Raw genomic sequence first — 22,003 nt, 5'->3', positions numbered from 1 at the left:
TGAGCTCCATCACACTCTTGAATGCTTAATAGTATGTGGTGTACCAACAAATATGGTTGAGTTAAAATCTGTTTAGGTCTTTTTATTTATTTGTATTTATTTACATTATTTATAGTCTACCTTTATAGAACCAGCGTGGTGTAGTGGTTAAGAGCGATCGACTCTAATCTGGGGAACCGGGTTTGATTCCCCACTCCTCCACATGAGCGGCGGACGCTAATATGGTGAACTTGGTTGCTTTCCCCACTCCTCCACATGAAGCCTGCTGGGTGACCGTGGCTAGTCACTGTTCTCTCCAAACTCTCTCAGCCCCACCTACCTCACAAGGTGTCTGTTGTGGGGAGAGGGAGAGAAGGTGATTGTAAGCGGGTTTGAGACTCCTTAAAGGTTTAGAGAAAATCAGGGTATAAAACCCAACTCTCTTCCTCTTCTCCCCCCCCCCAAGATTACACAGTGACAATCCATGCAATCAGTAGGATGATACATCTAATAAACAATGTAATAGGATAAGAATAGCAGAAACTTGAAATGTAAAGCATGAAAGCTCCATTATCAGAATTCTGCAGTTTGTCAAAAGCCTGCATAGTTAGTATCAATCACAAAAAGAGGGGTTTTACAACAAAAATTTGAAGGAAAATCACTTAATGTTTGAATAAGTGGCATTGTGCATGACAGAATCTATCTTCAGTGTATCCTGGTGATGTGAAAAGACCCTTACAAAGATTTTGTTGTCACAAGCTTATGCTTTATCTTCTGATGCATTTATTTACTAGATAATAAGACGAAACTCTATCTACAGATACGGATCTCTGTTATAGGGTTGCCTGTTGTAATAGTCAGTGTTGCTTCATGTAGGAATTGGCACTGTGGAACAAACCTAGAGAACAATAATTAAAGTATAGAACAATATATAAATAAATGAACAACAAATGCTTACAAAGAAATGAAGAAGAACTTACTTTAGAGTTGTGCATGTTCAGGTAGTTTTTAAAACAAACTTTTAGATTTAAAAATTATTTAATCATCAGTGGGTTTGATACTTTTGCTAATTTCAGAATCAAATTAACTGTTGTAAAACAAACTAACTTTAAGAAGTTGGGTAACTGTTCTTTTCTCCTAGAATGATCTGCCTACAGTTAGAAAACCTCTTTAAAAAAACCCAAATTTTAAAATAAAAGCAAAGCAATCCCAACTAATAAAAACAAAAAGTATGTTTGTGGATGCTTGTAGTTATAGCAGGTAGCCTGGAGGAGAAGCTTTGCTATAATAGTTATGATACTACGTTTTCCCCTGACTGCTGCAGGGCTGGGAGGCAAGCAACCCACATTTCTGGCCTTGCTAAATATATCACCATAGTGAAATTGAAAAGGGTAAGCTGCCTCCCACACAGAGGCGTTCTTGGCTCTATGGCATATTTGACTGTGGTCAAATAATAGACAGTCAATTGACAGTCAATCTTAATGTGCAGTTTTTCCCCAAGAAAAATGATCATTTAGAATGTTAGCACTTATAGGAAAATACCGTATTATTGCTGAGCTTATGCTAAACTGGTATGACTTTAACACTTATCTGTCTGGGTTTCTAAAACTTGTGGTGTGAAAAGAATGAAGGTCAAATACATTTGCCAGATTCACTGTTCTAATATTTTTGTAAATTCCCTACTCGACCAGCCTATTGAGTATTCTGCTGGTTTTGTACAAAGAAACATTCCACACCCAGGTGGACTCCCTTGAACTTGTTGGGAGAACGCTAATGAGAACTTGTTTAGTTTTAGATTTCTTACCGTATTCTGGATGCAGCTCTTGCCTATAAAAACCTCAATACATTTATTTTTTCAGGAGCCATTAGGACTTTGTTTTACTGTGCTCTCTGTTCCTGCATATTCCAGCCAAGAATCCCGTCTAGGGAACAATAAAACTAGCAAGCAAGAAACAGATATTAGTTGTGACGCTCTGAGCAAGGGATGCCAAAGCTTTCTGTAGATTGTACAATACTGTGTCATGCTGGAGTAGGGTGGGTTGTTACCCAACCTTGTCTTTAGTTATACTTCAGCATCTAAAGACTGCTGCAAGAGATCAGGGTCCTATTATTTATTCATGCTGCTGAGCTAATGACTCTTCAAATAGCCTGGTCATTCAAATTGTCTAAACAGAGGAAAGCAAAAGAAGTAGGCACAAACTGTGCTGTTTGCTGGCTCTTGGGCACTTTAAGAGCAATCCTAAGCAGGTCCACTTGGAATCCTACTCAGGTCTATTTAATGAGGCTTACTCCCAGGAAAATGTTTCTAGGATTGCCGTATTCGTTCAGTAGATTCTTGGATTCTCAGTCTGGTGCCCTAACGTAGCTTCTTTCAAATGTGCGATGCATAGACAGCTTCAGTTACATGTGTTGCTGCAGATGACGCTGAAGTGCCAGGGTAAGAACTTCTTGCCTTGGCTTCTCTGTCTCAATAGTGGCTTAATGCCAAATGTGCTTTGAGTACTTCTGCTTCAACAAAATGCAACATTTTTTTTTCTTATTAGGTGTTGCTGTGTTTGCCTGGAAGGGGGAGTCTGAGGATGATTTTTGGTGGTGCATCGACCGCTGTGTTAATGTGGATGGATGGCAGGCCAACATGGTAATTTATTTATTTTTATTTATTTACAATATCTGTATCCCACCCCCAAGAGCACCTCCAGACTATGAACCCATTCCTTCAATGGCAGTGCAACCCCATCTAGATCAGGCGACACCTTAAATCCTGGGTTAGACCTTCCACCCACCAGTAGCATTTCCATCTTGTTGAGATCAAGCCTCAGTTTATTAGCCTGCATCCACTCCAAAACTGCCTCCAGGCACTGCTTCAGTGTTTCTTCAGCCTCCCTGGGATCAGCTGGAAGTGCAAGAAAGAGCTGAGTGTCATCCGTGTATTGGTAACAACCCAGCCCACATCTCCAAATGACCTCACCCAGTCATTTTATGTAGATGTTAAAGAGTTCAGGGGACAAGATGGAACCTTGTGGGACCCCATAGGCCAAAGGCCAAGAGGCTGAAAAATAGTCCCCCAGCACCTACCTTCCAGGTATGACTGGAACCACCACAGAATGGTGCCTCCCAATTCCAGGCCAGGTAGATGTTCCAGAAGCATACCACCATTGATGGTATTGAAGGCTGCTGAGAGGTCCAGGAGAATCAACAGTTGCACTCCCTCTGTCCATCTCCCGGTGCAACCACAGCAACCAAGGCTGTTTCAGTCCCATAATCAGGCCTGAAACCAGATTGGAAGGGACCTAAACAATTTGCCTGATCCAGGAAGGGTTGGAGGTGTCCAGCTACCACCTGTTCAATCACTTTACTCAATAATATAACATTTGAGGCTGGTTGATAATTATTGAGATCTCCTGGGTCAAGGGTAGGCTTCTTTAGAACATTCTGTAAAGCTTCTCTCATTTTTTCTGCCCTTCTCTCTTCCCCCATTCAGTAATGCTTTGTGTTGAAAGAATGGAAACATTAATTTGGCTTCTTAACTTGTTGATACTTGTCTCAGCAGAGTGTCAGTGAAGTTCAGTACATAAAATGTTGGACCCTGGGGGACCCAAGTTCAAATATTTATGTAGTCATAGAGCTCACCATGTGGTTTTGAGCAAGGCATAGACTCTTATCCTAACATTCCTCAGAGGGGGTTGTGAGAATAACATGTAATTCTATTTATGCAACAAGAAGGGGAGGATACAAATGTGATAGATACATGCTTCCTGGGCTCTACTTGAGAAGTCAAGTAGATGTACAAAGAGAGAGAGAGAGACTGTTTATTGTTGCATAGCTCTGTGAGCTCCGTTACATCTGTGAGGTAGAGCTCACTTCATCAGATGCATTTAGAAGGCAGATCCTTTTTGTTTGCAACCTTTTAATAGAAATGCGTTAGCCTAATCATTGTACACTTCATGCATCTGATGAAGTTAGCTTTGATTTATGAAAGTTTACCCTTATCTTCATTATAGATTAAATGGGTGTGTGCGGGGGGGAAGCCTCATAAGTATCTGCCCAACGAGGGCATATTCCATTTCATCAGGCAGAGTGGACCGTACTCCACAAAAACTTATGATGGAATAAAATGTTGTTAGTCTTTGGGTACTACAAGACTTCTGTTTGTTTGCAGCAGGCTGTTGCAACAGTATGTCTGTTACCGAAAACACCTTTTTAACCTTTCTGCTGTTCTGGGAGTACATCATGCACTCTGTTGCCCAGCTTTGTCTTGAATGTGCTTGTAGTAAAATGATCCCTTAGGCCCTTTTTTCACAACAGGAAATAAGGGATTTTCACATAAGGCTCAGGTACAGGATGGGAGATAGTTGGCTTGACAACAGTATATGTGAAAGAGATGTGGGTGTCTTAGCGGACCACAAACTGAACATGAGTCAACAGTGTGATATGGCGGCTAAGAAGGCCAATGCAATTCTGGGTTGCTTCAGTAGGAGTATTGTGTCTAGATCAAGGGAAGTAATACTACCACTGTATTCTGCATTAGTCAGACCTCACTTGGAATACTGTGTCCAGTTTTGGGCTCCACAATTTAAGAAGGATGTTGACAAGTTGGAGCATATCCAGAGGAGGGTGACCAGAATGATCAGAGGTCTGGAATCCATGCCTTATGAGGAGAGACTTAGGGAGTTGGGTTTGTTTAGTTTGGAGAAGAGAAGGTTGAGGGGAGACATGATAGCCATGTTTAAATATTTGAAGGGATGTCATGTTGATGAGGGAACTAGCTCGTTCTATGTTGCTCCAGAGACTAGGACACTGAGTAATGGATTTAAACTAATAGAAAAGTGGTTCCACCTAAACATTAGGACGAACTTTCTGATGGTGAGGGCTGTTCGATGATGGAACGTGCTGCCTCAGAGGGTGGTGGAGTCCCCGTCTTTGGAAGTCTTTAAGCAGAGGCTAGATGTCCATCTGTCGGGAGTGCTTTGATTGTGGGATCCTTCATGGCTGGGGGGAGGGTTGGGGTCACTGGGGATGTGGGGGGAGGTAGTTGTTAATTTCCTGCATTGTGCAGGGGGTTGGACTAGATGACCATGGTGGTCCCTTCCAATTCTATGATTCTATGATTCACTGATCTTAAACTGCTAGACGTAAGTGAGGTCCTCTGTTCAGCTTTTACCCCACTCCACCCCTTTCTGTGTACTCTCCGCTGCCACCACAGTCCACAAATAGAATTGCAGTCTGACCGCCTGAGTGACATTCTTTGCAAATATTAGAATCTTCTCCATCTCTTTGCTTTCTTGGGAGGAAGGAGCCAAATTTTGAAGTCTTGCTTACTAGAGATACTGCCAACTATGCAAGCTCTCTTTTACCTTGGTTAGCATGAATCCGAAGTACATGGCTTTGTAATTAATTCCAAATTCAGAAAACAAGACTTTATGTATAAATATATAAGCATTCTCTAGATTCAAAAGTAATAAGAACATCTGTGCAGCAAAATGTTACAACATCTGAGCTTTTTTTTTTTTTACAGGTGCTAGGTTAGCTGTTCATGCTCTGTTCATTTCTGTTACATCTTTTTATCCATTGTGTGTGACTCTTTGCTAAAGCATGTCTACTTAGGAAGTCAGCTTCTTCTCAGTTGCCTCAAAGAATGGCTGCCCTGCTACTTAAAGGGAGCACTTTGCCCCACAAACCCCCTTGTCAAAATAAGCCAGGGAGGGACAAGGGCAAAGACTGCACCATTGCCTACATGACCAGGCTAGAGTCCCCTCTCTCCTTTGGCTCCTCTAGTTACCCTATTATGCTAAGTTTCTTTATTGTCCCTCCTCAGCTTAGAATTATGAAGGGGAAGGAGTCTTAACTCTCTCTTTTGACCAGGTTACTTTTCCTTGCAGTTTGATTAACCCCTGATCATTCACAGATTAAACTCACCATTCACAAAGAAAAGTAGAAAATCCTTACACAGATACTTGGGTGAAGTATCATTTCATAACAGAGCTCACTTCAGCTTTTATGGCACTTCAGCTTTCATGTGTATCTCCATGATATGTATTAGAAAATCAGGCCACCTATGTTGCTTCAACAATGCATTTCCTCTAATTCAGGGGTGGGGAACGTCAGGCCTGGGGGCCATATAAGGCCCACGAAATGGTTTGGTCTGGCCCTTCGTGGGTCCTGGCAGATCTCTAGCTCAGAAGGATCTAAGACTGGTGATCAGCCCCCTCCCGTGTACAGGAATAGCCTCTATTCAAGGCTGATGTTAATTTGTTTTGCCGAGAAAAGGAACCTTTCCCCCCCCCTTGCAGAAGAGTCAGTAGCTATGGAGCTCCTAGAACCGCCCAAGAAACTGTTAACCCTTTCCCACCCAGGCCATGGAGAAATGTATTGGTTGGCTAATTTTTAAGTTGATAATTTTGTTTGGCCCGCGAATGATGTTATAAATATCCAAATGGCCCTTGGTGGAAAAAAGGTTCCCCACCCCTGCTCTCATTAATCAAATTTCTTCTTCTTAACTTGTATGTGACTAGATCATTAACTCCATAAGAGAAGCCCTGGCCTATGCCTTAAAGTGAAGTTAATTTTACCATGGTTACATAGTAGTAGAAGAGCTGAACTGATTATATTTCTCATGTTTTCAGATCTTGGATGATGGGGGAGACCTGACCCACTGGGTTTATAAGAAATATCCAAATGTCTTTAAGAAGATCAGAGGGATTGTAGAAGAAAGTGTGACGGGTGTGCACAGGTAACAAACCAAAATGGAACATGCAGATCGGGCACATTCTTTGGCTGTACTTGTTTAATTTGAAGCTTTGGGCTCTTTTATAGCCCCTTCCCCAATTCACAACAGATTTTTTTAAAAACCAGTAAAACTCATTCTGTTCATAAACCTTTGTGAATGAATGATGTATCATCATTTAGGAGCTGCAAAGTTAAGCATATGTTGGGTAAAGTGCCTTAACTAAGGCAAAAAAGGATTGTTTATGGCTGAGCTAAGGTATAGCTGAGCTAAGGCTTTAGCTGTTAAACCATAAGACTTAAACTTTGGAATTTAAATTAATGTGAAGAATACTTTCAGCCACACACCTATCCTCTCTTGGCTTCCTCGTGACACATTTTATGTTAATAAAAGAGAGAGAAAAACAATTTAAAGAAGTTGAACTGCTGCTACTTCTTTTCTCTTGCCTTTTTCATCAGTATTTTAGTACAATTACAATACAAGCTTTGTTATCCTGTACTAATGGGTTATGGGGGTTGCTGGTTAATCAGATGCCAAATATTCAAGCTTATTCTGCCCCACAGCAATCAAACCCCACTCCATTGGGAACACAATGGCAACACCCATCTGCCTGGCAGGACCCATCTCCCCAAGCCATGGAGCTGCCCTATGCAGTAGACACACAAGTGGTCCAGCTGCTTGGGGAGCCCCCTCCAGCAGAGCTGGCTCCTGACATCTCGAGGCAGGTTGGGGGAGAAGAAAGAACCCAGAGATAATGTCAGCTGATGCCACCAGCTGTCAGTATCCCAGGAATGACCAGAGACATCAAGCTGGTTGTCTGGAGGGGTGGGAGTGGGCACAGGAGGTTTTGAAGATGTGGGGTATGGTAGCTGAGGTGGGAGGAGTTTGCCCTCTGGGTGATGCTGGATTATAGATCATTCTTGGTAAGCAAGTACCAGGTAACAAAGTGTTTACTGTACTTGTATATACAAACCATTTCAGTGATTAAAGTTTCCAGTATCTATATTGTTTGCAATTACTCAGTTGAGTAAAACTCATTTCTTAGCCTATCTTTCCAGTGAATTCTGCTCTATTTCTGTAAATTTACTTAATTTAGGGACACTAATAAGCTTACAGTGCAATTTTAAGAAATGTTGTACCCTAAGCTCATGACTTTAATGGAGTTAGAAGGATATAATTCTGCTCAGAATTGCACTGTTAGCCTAATAATTTAGGGTGTTAGTAGCGAAGGGAAGCAATGGCAAATTACCTCTGCTAATCTCTTGCATTGAAAACTCCATGTGGTAGAACTTTATGGGATTGTCTTGGTGGCACATTTTACCTTAAACTTGACCCTGGTAATGTGAGGGGGAGCCCATTGTTTTCTAATTCTTGTTGATGACACATGAGATTGGCTTCCAATAAGCATTATATGATAAACAAAGGCTCTAGCTACACTGAACCTAAACATACCTTCTAGCTTCAGATTTGCTTCTTTTTCTGTATTTTTTTTTAAACCGTAGACTTCATATATTCTGGATGGAGAATCTATTGGGGACCCAAAAAGTCTCTTACAGCAATATATACTGTGCTACCATTTAGAAAAATCAAAATGTAGAGCTTTGGTTTTAATCCAGGCTACGCACAGTGCCTTATCATGTTCTTGTCAGATATTTAAATGAAATTCTCAAAATCCCTCTTTATGTCTCTTTTCAGGTTATATCAGCTATCAAAGGCTGGGAAACTGTGTGTTCCAGCCATGAATGTCAATGACTCTGTCACTAAACAGAAATTTGATAACTTGTACTGTTGCAGAGAGTCCATCTTAGATGGGTGAGTCTGATACAAAGTGGTGGGAAGAGAAAACACAACCCCAGGCTTCCATCTTGGGCTGGTGCGCCCATTTCTGCCACTGAGTTTAAATCAAAACCAGTCTATGATGTTCAGTTGCATGAAGGTAGTGTGTTGGGTACATACTTAGCATTGCAGCTGACTTAGTTCAATAAGAGTCTCTTTCTATCCCACAGCCTAAAGAGGACAACTGATGTGATGTTTGGAGGGAAGCAAGTGGTAGTGTGTGGCTATGGTGAGGTGAGTTCTAAAAAGTGATCCTCCAGTAGCCTGGCTGATTTAGCAGCTCTTAGCAAGTTACCTTTGCATAGTATTCTTGTCTGTTTATATTAGTAATGGCTTCTTAGTTTGGTTAACAAAGTGAGCATTTGGAAGCAATTGTGTCTTAACAGAACATTATGTATCTAATTGTAATGGCTGACATGGGTAATTGCAAGCTGCTGATGTTAGCAAGTTCTGAATTTGCACATCATTAGATGAAAATATCTGGTCTCATTTGTGTTCATTCAATAAAATCTGGTAAGAGTTTTAAGACATGATTGCAGAGGACATTATGTTCCAGATTATTTGGAAACTGGCATGGACTGGTTGTTTCAGCATTGTCACTACCAGTATCCTCTGAATATATCTCTATAACTCCCTGTATTTTAGGACGAAACTAGAGGTGACAGCAGCAGTTCCGTACGTTCAAGTTGGAATTGCCACAATTCTATAGAAAGAGAATTGTGTCTCTGTTTGTCCCATTTTAATGGCAAAACTCTTGCCCTGCCTGCAGCTTACCTCTGTGCAGCTCCTCCTCTGAATGTATTCTTAGACACAGCCCTACTGGAAGTGCTGTTGGCTGGTAGAAAAGCACTAGGGGAGATGGATAAGGAAAGGGTTGTGTGGACATCTTGCTTGTGTACCCCTTTGGCTTTTAAATTGGATCTCTTTGCCTACCTCCCCACCCCCACTGGACTAACACTTATTCCCTTCTTCTCCACTGGAAGTTTGTCCACAGAAGGTAGTAACTCTAAATTAAACCAGGGAAACTGAGGGGAAACAATATCCTTCTTACTGATTTCTAGTTAACTGTCTCTGCAGTCATTGTGGGAATAATTCTATGTCCATAAATGAATGCTTTGATTTGTTGCTGTTTTTGTGTATTGCAGGTTGGAAAGGGATGTTGTGCAGCTCTGAAAGCCTTAGGAGCTATAGTTTACATCACAGAGATTGATCCCATCTGTGCTCTTCAAGCTTGGTAAGAGATGAGGTATTACAAATGCTGCTGTCTGAGAGCACTAGCCTCTTCTCTTACTGTTTGCCGTTCACTTGAGCTACTTCAGAAGGCTGAAATGAAATCAGTCCACTTAAGAAGAGCCTTTGTGTACCCAGAACCCTCATAATCCAAGGCTCTCCTCATTAAGGTATACATCTTTGGTGGAATGTTCCATCCCTTGTGATCAGATAGTGGGACCTCTTTTGAGAGTGTCATCAGTATGCATCATTGAATCGTGCCCTCATAAATTTACCTCATAAGTTTCAACATGTACTAAGGAAAAGTTCACTCAAACACTTCTGTCAACATATGATGAATTGTAAATGAAAAGATGCAATAAACTCCTAGAGTGTTTCCTCATAAAGAGAACAGTGGATGGCAAAATACGAAGGTAGCACTGAAAAGCTCCACTGCTGTCAAATGTTGTCTAATCCAAGAATGGAATAGGAAAATGACATCCAGTTTGATTTAGAGAAGCAGTAGAATCTAACTGGAGTAGCCATTTGACTATTCCAGAGTTAATTTTTTAAACAGGATTAACTTAGCTGTTGAACACTTAAAAGCATTTGAAGCATGCTGTTTTTAGTATATCGTGCAAAACATCAGTTTAGCATTCAGTTTATTCTTTTGTCCTACAGAATAGCTGCTTCTCTTCAGACCATCACACAATCTATTTGTACTTTTCAAGTCTGCTATCAGTATCAGGAAATGTGAATCCTCTTTCTCTGTTGTGTATTTGCAAGGCATAGGAATACTTGAGATCTGTTTAGGGCTGTGTGACTTACACAGCAGCCTTTCCTATCTAAAGGTGAGGCACCACCACTAAAAAACCTCTGTCCCTGGTTGTCACCTGCCTCAGCTCTGCAGGTAGGAGCCCAGAGAGCAAGACTTGGGAAGAAGATCTTAACTGGCAGGCTAGACAGTGAGAAGGAAGTGAGGTATCCATAGGAAATTCAAAGCGGTGGCTTTATCCTATGAAGCCATAAATGGTCTGATATGCATTAAAAAGATCAGTTGATCCCATGTGACCCGTCTGATGGAGGCCCTGCTCTTGGTGCCCCTGCCTTTAGGGGTGAGGCAAGCGGGAGCCAAGGAAAAGGCTTTCTGTGGTGGCAGTCCAACTTGGAACTCCCTCCTCAGAACAGTTTGCAAAACTCCATTGCTAACAGTTTTGTAATGTTCTTTATTAAAACTTTTGCCACCTTCCCCAGTATTTAATTATTATGTGCTAATTCATTTTCTTCTATGGGGACTTATTTTTTGCTTAGTAGTCTCTGAAGGTTATTTTTATACTTTGTTACTGTTGTTACAGTGTTTTATAAGCCACTGTGGAGACTTTATGGTTGAAGAATGGGATAAAATGTTTTAACTAGAAGGAAATGTTTGAATGCATAAACCCTGAGGATTCTGATTAGTTTGTTTTTCTAAAGAGTCAATTAAGTATATACTTTTTGCTTCCAAATCAGATTTTTTCACTGCTGATGTTGTAATTTAATAAGCTTTATATGAATTTGACTTGCAGTTCAAAAAGCAGAGCAGAACATAAACAATCTTGTGCTTCTATTCAAACTTCAGCTACCATCAGTTATGAATTATTTTTTGGTGAAAACTGCAACTATATGTTTTATGAAACTGGAGTATCAAGGAGCAGCATAGATGTGGAGATACATGTTCATGATCACACTGTGATACTCGCAGTAGATTCTCTAATTCTGCATCAGATTTGGGGGAGTGGTGGCTGGTTTTAGTTGGTCAGAGTAGCCTGAGCTTTCCTGTTTTATCCCATGACGTATCCCTTTACTGTGTTACTTTCTCTTTGGCAGCATGGATGGGTTCCGAGTAATGAAGCTCAATGAAATAATTCGCCAGGTGGATGTGATCATAACTTGTACAGGTAAAACAGTCTATAATGGGTGCAGAAGAATGTGTATATATGTCTGTCCATGCTGTTTTTCTCCCCTTTGCAATCCAGATCCGTCTTGCTAGTTAACAAGGTAATACTGATACGTTATCAAGAAGTACTTCCCCACTCAGAGTTTGGTGTTAAAGCAGGACTTTAAACTTCTCTGGATATATAGGGAATATATACTGTACCACTGCTTGACGAGTTCCTTATGCAGTTTTGAAATTAAAGCTTTAATCGTGGAGTGGGAAAACTTGAAAGTTCGGGGTTTCTTTCTTCAGCTTGATTTAGCTGCTTCTCTTCATTTTAGGAAATAAGAATGTGGTGACTAGGGAGCACTTGGACAGAATGAAGAATAGCTGCATCGTGTGTAATATGGGTCATTCCAATACAGAAATTGATGTGGTGAGCATCTTTTAAGTTTATTTGCTCTTACAGCTCTCTCAGAAAGGCCTGGTATTTGAACCCTGTCTCAATCTCTTCCCTCACAGGCCAGCCTGCGTACCCCAGAGCTGACCTGGGAGCGTGTACGTTCTCAGGTGGATCATATAATCTGGCCCGATGGCAAGCGTGTTGTCCTGCTAGCTGAGGTATGTCTGGGAAGACCTTTCCTTTTATTTCAAGCTCATCTGACCGAGTGCAACATTCATAAGATAAAAACAAAATTTACAACATTATAGAATGTTAAAATATTATAAACAATATAGCTTTAAAATCTTAGGTGTCTGGGAAGGCACAAATAGAACCTTCTGTAGCAGATGATATCAGGAGTCAACTTTCTGCTTTTCAAGTTCAGGGTATTGAAAGATGGGACAGATACCAGTTTGTACAGTGCAAGCAAGAAGAAACTGCTGTGCTGAGAATAGAATGAGACTGGTATGTGGAGTAGGAAGGAAGGGTGTCCTTCTGACAGCTTGTGATTGTCATCTGGTTTGTTCTTTACAGCAGAGAACAAATGCCAGAAGACCAGTAGGGATTTAGATATGGGGAGGCTTCAGGGTTTCTGCTAAGCAGATCTGAACACCTTTTGTACCTGCATGGATTCAGTCCAGATTTCAGTAACTGAAAGTCAGTCTTTTCCTGATGAAAAAATTAACTTCATCTGATAATCTTTGTACTTATTAGTCTTGGATTGGAGCTACAGTGATCCTGGCCTAAGTGATATTTGTTTTATGTGCTTAAAACAGCGGAGATAGTAGCACAGTCTGGTAATTCAGGCGTTACATGAGTCTGTTAACTAGCAGGTTTCATATAGTAGTGCTTGAGTATGAAATATTATGCACAGATTTTCATGGCTCTAAGGTTGCATGTACTGGTAACTTATCTCAGATTTATTTTCTTTCCTGGCTTTCTAGGGACGACTTCTCAATCTGAGCTGTTCAACTGTTCCTACCTTTGTTCTGTCAATCACAGCTACCACTCAGGTACATGATTGTGACATCCATGGCCTCCATATCTTGTACCATATTTATAATGTTTTGTGTTCTTGGGATTGCAAAATATATGCTGAAATCCTACTTCTTTAACAACTTAAATCTGAGCAAAAGTATATTTAGCATATTTATCTCAGCAATTCTTTGCATGTTATTTTAACATTTTTAAAAGACACATAGTATTAAAAATTATTGCATTAATAATACTAGTGTGCAACTAACCATAAATTCCTTGTACAAATATACATCGCTTGTAATCCTGCATGTTTATTTTGCAGCATTCTTTAATCTTAAAAGTTCGTCAAACATGACTTGTGAGGAACAAAGGCTTGAAGTGAAATTATATAATAAGGTAGCAAATAGGTAGACATAGGAGAAGGTTAGGAAATTTATGCAGAGTTCCCAGCTCTTTCTTGGGTTCTGAGCTTTTCCTCTACCCTGCCTTTGTGTGCTGCATACTTTATTTACAACACTAAAGGCACTTGTATCATAAAGGAACAATCAAGGTTTTCTTCTGTTCTCACACAGTGCATTGCAAACCAGTGACATACATACATACCTTTGCAAACCTCTCACCTCTCAGTGTGTCCATCCTGTTTAATTTAAAAAAGCATAATGGCTATCTGTTACTAAATTTGGGCATGGTTTCTAAATGGATTATATACTTCAGCAGTTGAACAGTTCTAGTCTTTAATGAAATACCATTATGCACCTATTTAGGTAACTAGAGTGTGTTTATTATTTTTTTAGCTTTTTCCCATCTCTCTGTCTTAATCTTGAAACCAGCAAAGAGATCCCTTTCAGTAACAAAGGTTACTCTGTACCAAAAAAAGCCTTCACTGCAGTTTGGTAAACTACTCCAAAAAATTTGAATCCTCAGAACTTTTTTTTTTTTTTAATTTCCCTTAAGCTAGAAACTTGGTGCCACTATAGAAGTTCTAAAATAAATGTGCTGATTACAGGCTGATTGGTTAGCTTCAAGGCATGTGAAAAGAATGGCTAGAATATACTTTCAACATCTCTAATATTCACAGGCTTTGGCTTTGATTGAGCTTTACAATGCTCCTGAGGGACGATATAAACAAGATGTATACCTGCTGCCTAAAAAGATGGGTAAGCCAAAGCATGACTGAATCTTTAGCAGTAGTTTTCTGACTATTGAGAGGTCCATGATTCAGAGATAACTCACATGTATGCATTACATTTAGTTTCTTATTAATCACAAACTTGTGATGGGCAGCCATGCTTCTCAAATGTGGGGAAAATGTTGAAGAAACCAGGTATAATATATCTGAGGACTTGAGGTATGCCCAGCCCATGCTGTTTCATGCCACACCCCTGACCCATAGGCCCCTGGAATTTAGCTGTGTTTAGATACTGACTCTTTTGTGTCCAAAATTGTTTGTGTTGATTAGTTTTGATCTGTTGTGTGTTGTTGATATGACTGTAAACCTGGGAATATATTCTAGAAAAATCATTATCAAAGGATATAAATCTAAAAATAAATATTTGTGTCTGCCAGCACCAAAATGTGAAAATTCACCAGCAGTTTTGCATAGGAACATAGTAGTCTTGTAAAGGGTGTCTGTATTCTGCATTGCTTTCTAATCTACCTGTTTCTGCCTACAAGCCCATTGATAGGATGTTCAGAATATGAAAAACAAAAGGTAGAAGTATCTGCTGTGCCCTCTTGCAAGAACTGTAAAAATCAAAGCATCTGTTAAATATAGTGAGCCAGTGTGGAGTAGTGGTTAAGAGTGGTAAACTCTGATCTGGAGAACCAGGCTTGATTCCCTACTCCTCCACATGAGTGGCAGACTCTAATCTGGTGAACTAGGTTGGATTACCCACACCTCCACATGAAGCCAGCTGGGTGACCTTGGGCTAGTCACTGTCCTCTTAGAGCTCTCTCAGCCTCACCTACCTCACAAGGTGTCAGTTGTGGGGAGAGGAAGGGAAGTAGATTTTAAGCTGGTTTGAGTCTCCTTAAAAAGGTAGAGAAAATCAGCATATAAAAACGAACTCCTCTTCTTCTTGAGTCTGCAATGAGATAGTTCAAGGTCCTGCCACTGCTTAGGTCACTTTCAAGGTACTGATTTTGCTGTTCTGAAGTTCCAGGCTTGAATATGAAGGAACAGCACAAAACTGAAATACTTGTGAATAGACAGTCTTTCTTACTATTCTTATAATATTTTTGATCCGTAATAGAAGCTCTAGAGTTGCTGTGCTGGACTTGCTAGTTGGCTTTATATTGAATCTAGCGGGAACAGCTTCCAGCATAAACTGCTTTTCAAAAATGTGTCTGGACACTGTAAAGTATTCTGGAAAACATGTTAATAAATGTCAAGCACTTTTTAATTTTATTTTCCTAGATGAATATGTTGCCAGTTTGCACCTGCCTTCATTTGATGCCCACCTGACAGAACTATCAGATGATCAAGCAAAATATCTGGGTCTCAATAAAAATGGGCCCTTCAAACCAAACTATTACAGGTAACTATCTCCATGAGGGAAAATGGGACACGACTTGGGTCGTCTGAAAAATAGGCAGATCTAACAACATGGATTGTAGAGTTCTGTAGTTTTTTTGTGTGTATTGGTGAGAACTGTTTTTATATCTGTGACTTATGGCACCTTAAAGATAAACAGATACACTGTGGTGTAGACTTTTGTGGACTAAAGTTTGTCATAATAAATCTGTAATCTTTAAGGTACCACAAGACACTCGGCTGTTTCTTGCAACAGAGTTTCATGGGACTTGGTTGCAGGAAACCTAGGGTTGCCAAACTCCAGGAGGTGTGTGGAGATCTCCAAGAATTACAACTGATCTCCAGATGACAGAGATCAGCTCCCCTAGATAAAATGGCTGCTTTGGAAAGAGGACTCCATGACATTGTACCCCACTGAGGTCCTTCACCTCTCCAACCCCCCTACCCCTACCCGCCTCCCCATGCTCTATCCCCCAGTCTTCAGGAATTTCCCAATTTAGGAGTTGGCAATCCTAAGGAAACTCAAGTTTATAAAATTATCCCGATTGCTGTGGCAAGAGTGCAGGTGACTGATTGCTATCACTTGGTGTGGTGCCTAATGCTTAATTTTGTATGTCATCTTCGTTGTAGGTACTAATGGACCATAATGCTGAAGGACCAGACCACATGCTCAACACAAGAGCTTTAGCAAGAATATTTTTAAAGAATGTATTTTTGTTTTACTTTCTGAAATGTTTTTATTCCTTTATGTGATGTTATTGTCCCTTTTCATTCTTGTTTTTAAAAAATATTATTTCCATGTCTGTGTCTGACCCTGCAAGACAACCTGGGATTTCCCTACTACATCACCACTGAAATAGTGTGGTTTCATCCCCTTACCTCTCTTGCTAGTGGGAGGATTTCTTTTGGCAATGAAGGGCGTTCATTTCCTGTGGCAGTTTTCTTTTAATTTAAACCTTTCCAGTGCACCTTAATTCTAGTTAATGTATCTAAGAAATATTAAGAGTACTATTTTTTTCTCTGTGGAAAATTCTAAATTGCCTTAATGAGCCTCGATTTGTTAGCTGCTAGATCAATGCTCCTTGTCCTGCACTGGAACAGAGTAGACACCTTGTGGCCACCTAAGATAACAAGCATATATTCAGTAAATGCCTAACCCTGATCTTAATTGTGTTATCTGGGGGAGAGGGGAGTCCTTTTAACTTTCAGTGGGACAATTTCAATCAGTTGTATTATTTGTTTTTTTTTCTACATGAAACTTGTAGTTGCATACATGGTTACACAAAGCCTAGGTGGATTGCTAGTTCCTCTTTTTTGAGAAGTTAGGGTGCTAATTTGAATGGATATTGCCTATCCACTGTCTTTGCCTTTCTGTAACTTAGATTTTAGATTTCTTTCTTTAAGACAAGATGTGTTAATATCCTATTTTAAAAGGTCATGGGTGAGGATTCCTTTTCTCCTGGTTGGGATAATTTTAAGCAGAACATGTTAACAATTGCATTGCTGAACTGTTAGTGCCCACTCCCATCAGCCCTTTTGAGCTGAAATGGTACCTCCTGTACTCCAGCCCTTCACTTGCATTGCACAGGCAATGTTTAGATTATGTAGCAGCTCTAGTTTTTCAAGTCTTACAAAGGATGATTAATTGTGTAAAGCATTCCCTCCATCTTCAGGCTCCATTTGTAGCAAATGAATATTGAAGGTGGGTCCTTCCCATTGGCACTGCTATTTTAAGTGCTCTGCTGCTTTTAATTACATTATATGGGTAGGCTAGTGTATTCTGTTGAACTAACGTGATGCACTGGAATCTCTCCTGTGGGATCACAGTGCAGCCCAGCTTTCATATAGTGCCATAAAACAGTGGAAGTTTCAGCACCTTGGAAGCACACAATGAGCTAAGAGTGGTTTCAGGCAAGTGTTGTTTAGGTAGGTCTGATTGAGTCACACTTGTGCTGCAATCTCAGTGGGCAGCGGTGTCAAGAGACTACTATGAAGCATGGTGAACACACGACCAACCTTGAACTTTCTGCCTTTTATGTAAACTCTGCAGAAACCTTGATGTAAATACTGAATATGACATTCCTAACTCCACTGTAATATAATGTGTCCCACAATTGTATGACCCATGCTGGGTTAGGTAGGCTGTGGTCTCCCTGATGGTCCTCCACTGAAAAACAGTCTGTGATTTGGAGAGCCTTGCAGCCAATAAACCTTTGCACACTCATAATGCCTGCTGTACAATTCTCAAATCGCTAAATTACCCTTATCAGTTACCAAATAGTTGCGCATTGGCAACTAAGCCTTTTTCAGTATTCCAGACCAATGACTCTGACTTGAATACAGGGGCTCTCTCTCCTTTCAGTTTCCCAGAATTTGATTTGCTTTCATTTAAGTTTGGCCAGGCCAAATGACCTCATCTTTCTTGTTAGTATAGTGAGCCCAGGAATCACTCTGTGTGTGTGTGTGTATCCTTTCAGTTGTTCTTTTAATCTTAGTTTGCCACCCACTATGGTGGCTTGTTTTTTGTTGTTGTTTTCCCCTTTTGTTAATTGCACAGCTCTAGTACCACAGGCTCTGATCCCAGAACTGGCTTGGATCCCTCTAAGCCAAGCAGAGAGCATATTCCCAAAACTCCTTCATGAAGCCCATGAGGGATCTTTCATTCCATTTGTCTGCCTCTGTGTTGCAGTGTCAATAGATACCTTAGCTAAGGGCTCCATCTCTGTATAAGCCATGAAATAAATTCTCATGCCTGGCGACACCTCAGTTCGGTCAGAGGGAGCATGTTATAGCATCAACCCAGATGGGGATAGGTTTATTTTGTATATGAATGATTTTTAATGAATGCAATATTAATCCTTGCAGATGAGCAATAAATCATTACGCAAAGTCTAAATAAAATGATGAGAAAAACTCACTGCCCTGAAATCCTTTTATTATTATTATTATTATTATTATTATTATTATTATTATTATTATTATAGGGCTCTTCTGGGTACCCAGCCTGTACGGTGTGAGGAAGGAAAAGGGAAGAATCAAGTGGCCGCTCCTTACAGTTGAGGTTGATTTAAGTTTTTATCCCTGGCAAGCTATTTATCTTCATCTTGGTAGAGTAGACTAGATGAGAGATGCTTGAGCACAAGAAAAGAATTCCTTCCCACATCCGTAGGTGGGCTTTACAGGAAAGGAATAACTTCTGGCATTAGTAACTGACTGCAGTGCATTGAAGGAAGGCCCTGCATTCATACTTCAACAAGCAAACTCGTCTATCTAGCAGAGAATTGGGTTGGTTCCAGCTGCCTCTCAAAATACAGAGAGAGAAGACTGCAGATTGTAATTGTCATTGTTGCCAGTGTTCATACTACTGGCTGAATGAAATTAGCATGTTGAAAGCCCAAGGAACTTAGTATGATTAACAATATCAGAAGTTAAGAGGCCACTGGAACTTTAGTGATAAACTGGCAGTCATAATTTCTGCCAGTTTTCCTGTACAAGCAAGGACTGTCATCCTAGAAACAGCAATATGCTGTGTAAGGACATGGGTTGATTTGCTGCTAAGGTTCATAGTTGTGACACATAGAAACTGAATAAGTGCAGACCTGCTGCAGAGAGATTTTTTGAAGCTCAAAACACCTAGAGATGCTCCATCTCCCTCCCTTTTGCTGATTCCCTTTTCCAGTGTGATAAAATGGGGGGGGGGTGGAGACCCTTCCCTCAATTATCTCTTTGCCATCTCTGAGAGAGCTCATTGACAAGAAGCTCCCTTTTCTCTACTACCAGCAATTAATTGCCAACAACTAACTACCTTCCCTCTGTCCTATGACTGGTGTCCGAAAATGGCACAAAAAGTGTTCTTCAAGAAACGCAAGTCTTGTGTCAAAAATCCCCCACTCAGCTGATCATGAGCAATGTCTTTTATGCCTCGGCGAAGAGCATGGCATTTCACACTGCTCAATTTGTCTTGAGTGGCACAGATAAGGCTTTCCCCCCAAACTGCCCCTTTTAGGTGGGAAGCCCTGTTGTGCCTTGTCTTGGGAATACATTGGCGACAAAGATCTGAGCAATGTCACCACAGACAGACGGATCATCCCAAGCTTTTTTGGTTCCGTGACCAAACTTGACTACTTCAGGTGCAATGAAAAATACAGGGAAAGCCACAGGCTCTGCTCCTGGGTCCCCAGAGTGTAGCTCCTTGGAACTGCTGTTGAAAAAGGCATGTCACAAGCACAAATACCCAGGGAGGCCTGCTAAGCTGAAGTCATCGCCCACCCCTTCCCACACCTGTGATAAGGACCCAGTTCTGCGCAAATCTGCACTGCAACCAGTCAAAAAGACAATCCCCATTCTGAGAACACCCTGTCACATCGCTCACTGCCCTTGTCCTGTTCCACTGTAGAAGGGGATGTGCAGGACATGGAACTTCCTACCCCATGCTGTCAATCCCCCTCATCTTACTGTTCGGAGCCACTGCCCCAGTCAGTTACAACAAATTTGTATTTATCATTGTCCTGATTGTTGAGACAAGACCTCCAGGGTGACTATTATGAGCATGAGCAAAAGCAGAACCCTATCAGGCAGATGATCCAGACCTACCTCTGGACCGGCACAAAGACCTCCAGTCTCTGGAGTATTTTCAGCCTCCTTATGAGGATAGAGAGCCAGACGATGCCTCAGAACCTTTACCCGAGGACATCATGCCAGAACTATTGATACACTCTCCTAGTGAAGATGCACACTTATATAATGAGCAACTCATTCGAATGACCAGATCCCTAGAAATCAATATTTCATGCACACCCCGAGGGTTACCGATCTGGTATTCAGTGTCCTACATCCTGGAAATACTGAACCTGTTACCTTCCCAGTAATGGAGGATCTACTTGAAGTCACAACTGGACCTTGGCTACACGTTGTATTAGTGTTGTCTTCTGTTAAGTGCATTGAAAACTGATACAGAACCAAGCAGGAAGAATGTCCTTTCCTGTTTCAATACCCCACAGCTAACTCTGTAGTCATAGATTACATCCAGGGGAAATACAAGGGCACCCAACAATCAGCCCCTATTGACAGAGAAGGGTGCAAATTAGATGGGATAGGCTGAAAAATCTATGCCTCTTCCACCTTGGTTTCAAGATCACCAATTACCAATCTATCATGGCACATTATCAACTTTTCCTTTGGAATGGCATTGTCCCCTACCTGGAAATGCTGCCAGAAGACAAATGCAAACTGGCAACACTCCTAGTTCTAGAACCATCGAAGCTGTCCAAGAACCAAATTTCCATAGCTAAGAATTCAGCCAATTGTGCAGCCTGTAACCTCGCCACAGCAGTTGCACTTGACAGACACTCCTGGCTCAGATCCACAACACTCCCTCAAGAAACCCATGCCAGAACCGAGGACCTACCCTTTGGGGCATGGACCTGTTTGCACCAACACTGACAAGGTCCTTAACAAGATGCAAAAGGAAACACAGCTAAAACTCTAGGGGTGATCCCCTCTACTACTAAGCCTAGACCCTATTGGAAGCCACACTACTCTGCACCTTCTATCCCATGTCTCACCCTTCATATCAAAACTGGCCTTCCTATATACCTACCAGCCAACAATCCATCCAACAGGAGAAAGTTCCCGACTCCATGGGGCAAAACCAGACAACAGGCACCCAAAGCCAATCAATGGGCTAAACAGCTTTTACAATTACAGCCCCAGCACATCAACTAACAGGACTGACATTCATACTGCTCCACTTAGCAGGACGTTTTGCAAGATCAGTGGGCACTCAGCATCATGACAAATGGATATGTGATAGAATTTGCCTCCCTACCAACCTCTGTCTCCTCTCCAGAACTCCTTGCAGAGGTCGACACCCTCCTCAAGATGAAAGTTGTTGTGGCAGTACCTGCAAAAAGATCAGATAGGTTCTGGTCAAGAAGAAGGGGGGGCTGAGAGGCCTAACAAGGTCTGGTTAATTAAAAAAAATTGTTTGTTCCCAGTGTTCTTCCTCTGTTACTGCATGGGTACATACACGCATTTGATGCTGGTAATAAAACGTTTCAAGAACAAGTGTATAATATACAGTTTCTACCCAGGAGGGTTGCATATACTAATGTAATGCGCAAATAGGTGCATGTAGGCAAAGAATGTCGGTATTCTTGTTCCTTCTCGACACAATACCAGAATCTGAAAACATTAAAAACTGTTTAAATAATGAAGTTGCAGTTATTGTGTGAATATGACATAAATCAGCCTGTAATTCACATTTCATCCTGTTTTTAAATAGGCTACCACTTCATTACATAGATTTTACCAAATCTGATTTTCTCCCATTACCACTACATCTTTTCCTACTGCTTCTGCATGCTGTCAGTACTCCAGTCCTGACAA

The 22,003-nt window shown here is 41.0% G+C and overlaps 1 protein-coding gene across 2 annotated transcripts in view; it reads left to right on the top strand.

Annotated features, from left to right (window-relative positions):
• The window catches only part of AHCYL1 (adenosylhomocysteinase like 1), a 61,590-nt gene extending 44,826 nt beyond the window's left edge, over nt 1-16,764 (top strand). The window contains exons 6-17 of one of the 2 annotated variants that reach the window (XM_056844622.1): nt 2,523-2,617; nt 6,603-6,709; nt 8,399-8,515; nt 8,710-8,773; nt 9,685-9,773; nt 11,615-11,685; nt 12,005-12,099; nt 12,186-12,284; nt 13,050-13,118; nt 14,162-14,240; nt 15,500-15,620; nt 16,247-16,764. In XM_056844622.1, the coding sequence (XP_056700600.1) occupies nt 2,523-2,617; nt 6,603-6,709; nt 8,399-8,515; nt 8,710-8,773; nt 9,685-9,773; nt 11,615-11,685; nt 12,005-12,099; nt 12,186-12,284; nt 13,050-13,118; nt 14,162-14,240; nt 15,500-15,620; nt 16,247-16,253 (1,013 nt within the window). In that variant the 3' untranslated portion in view covers nt 16,254-16,764. Of the gene's footprint in view, nt 1-2,522; nt 2,618-6,602; nt 6,710-8,398; nt 8,516-8,709; nt 8,774-9,684; nt 9,774-11,614; nt 11,686-12,004; nt 12,100-12,185; nt 12,285-13,049; nt 13,119-14,161; nt 14,241-15,499; nt 15,625-16,246 lie in introns of those variants that run through there. The other variant, XM_056844623.1, reaches the window with a different exon arrangement.
• Nucleotides 16,765-22,003: the final 5,239 nt, after the last annotated feature.

Source organism: Euleptes europaea, chromosome 2 (genome assembly GCF_029931775.1).
Source record: "Euleptes europaea isolate rEulEur1 chromosome 2, rEulEur1.hap1, whole genome shotgun sequence".
In the NCBI taxonomy this organism is placed as follows: Eukaryota; Metazoa; Chordata; class Lepidosauria; order Squamata; family Sphaerodactylidae; genus Euleptes; species Euleptes europaea.
This window is presented reverse-complemented; position numbering and strand designations above follow the sequence as displayed.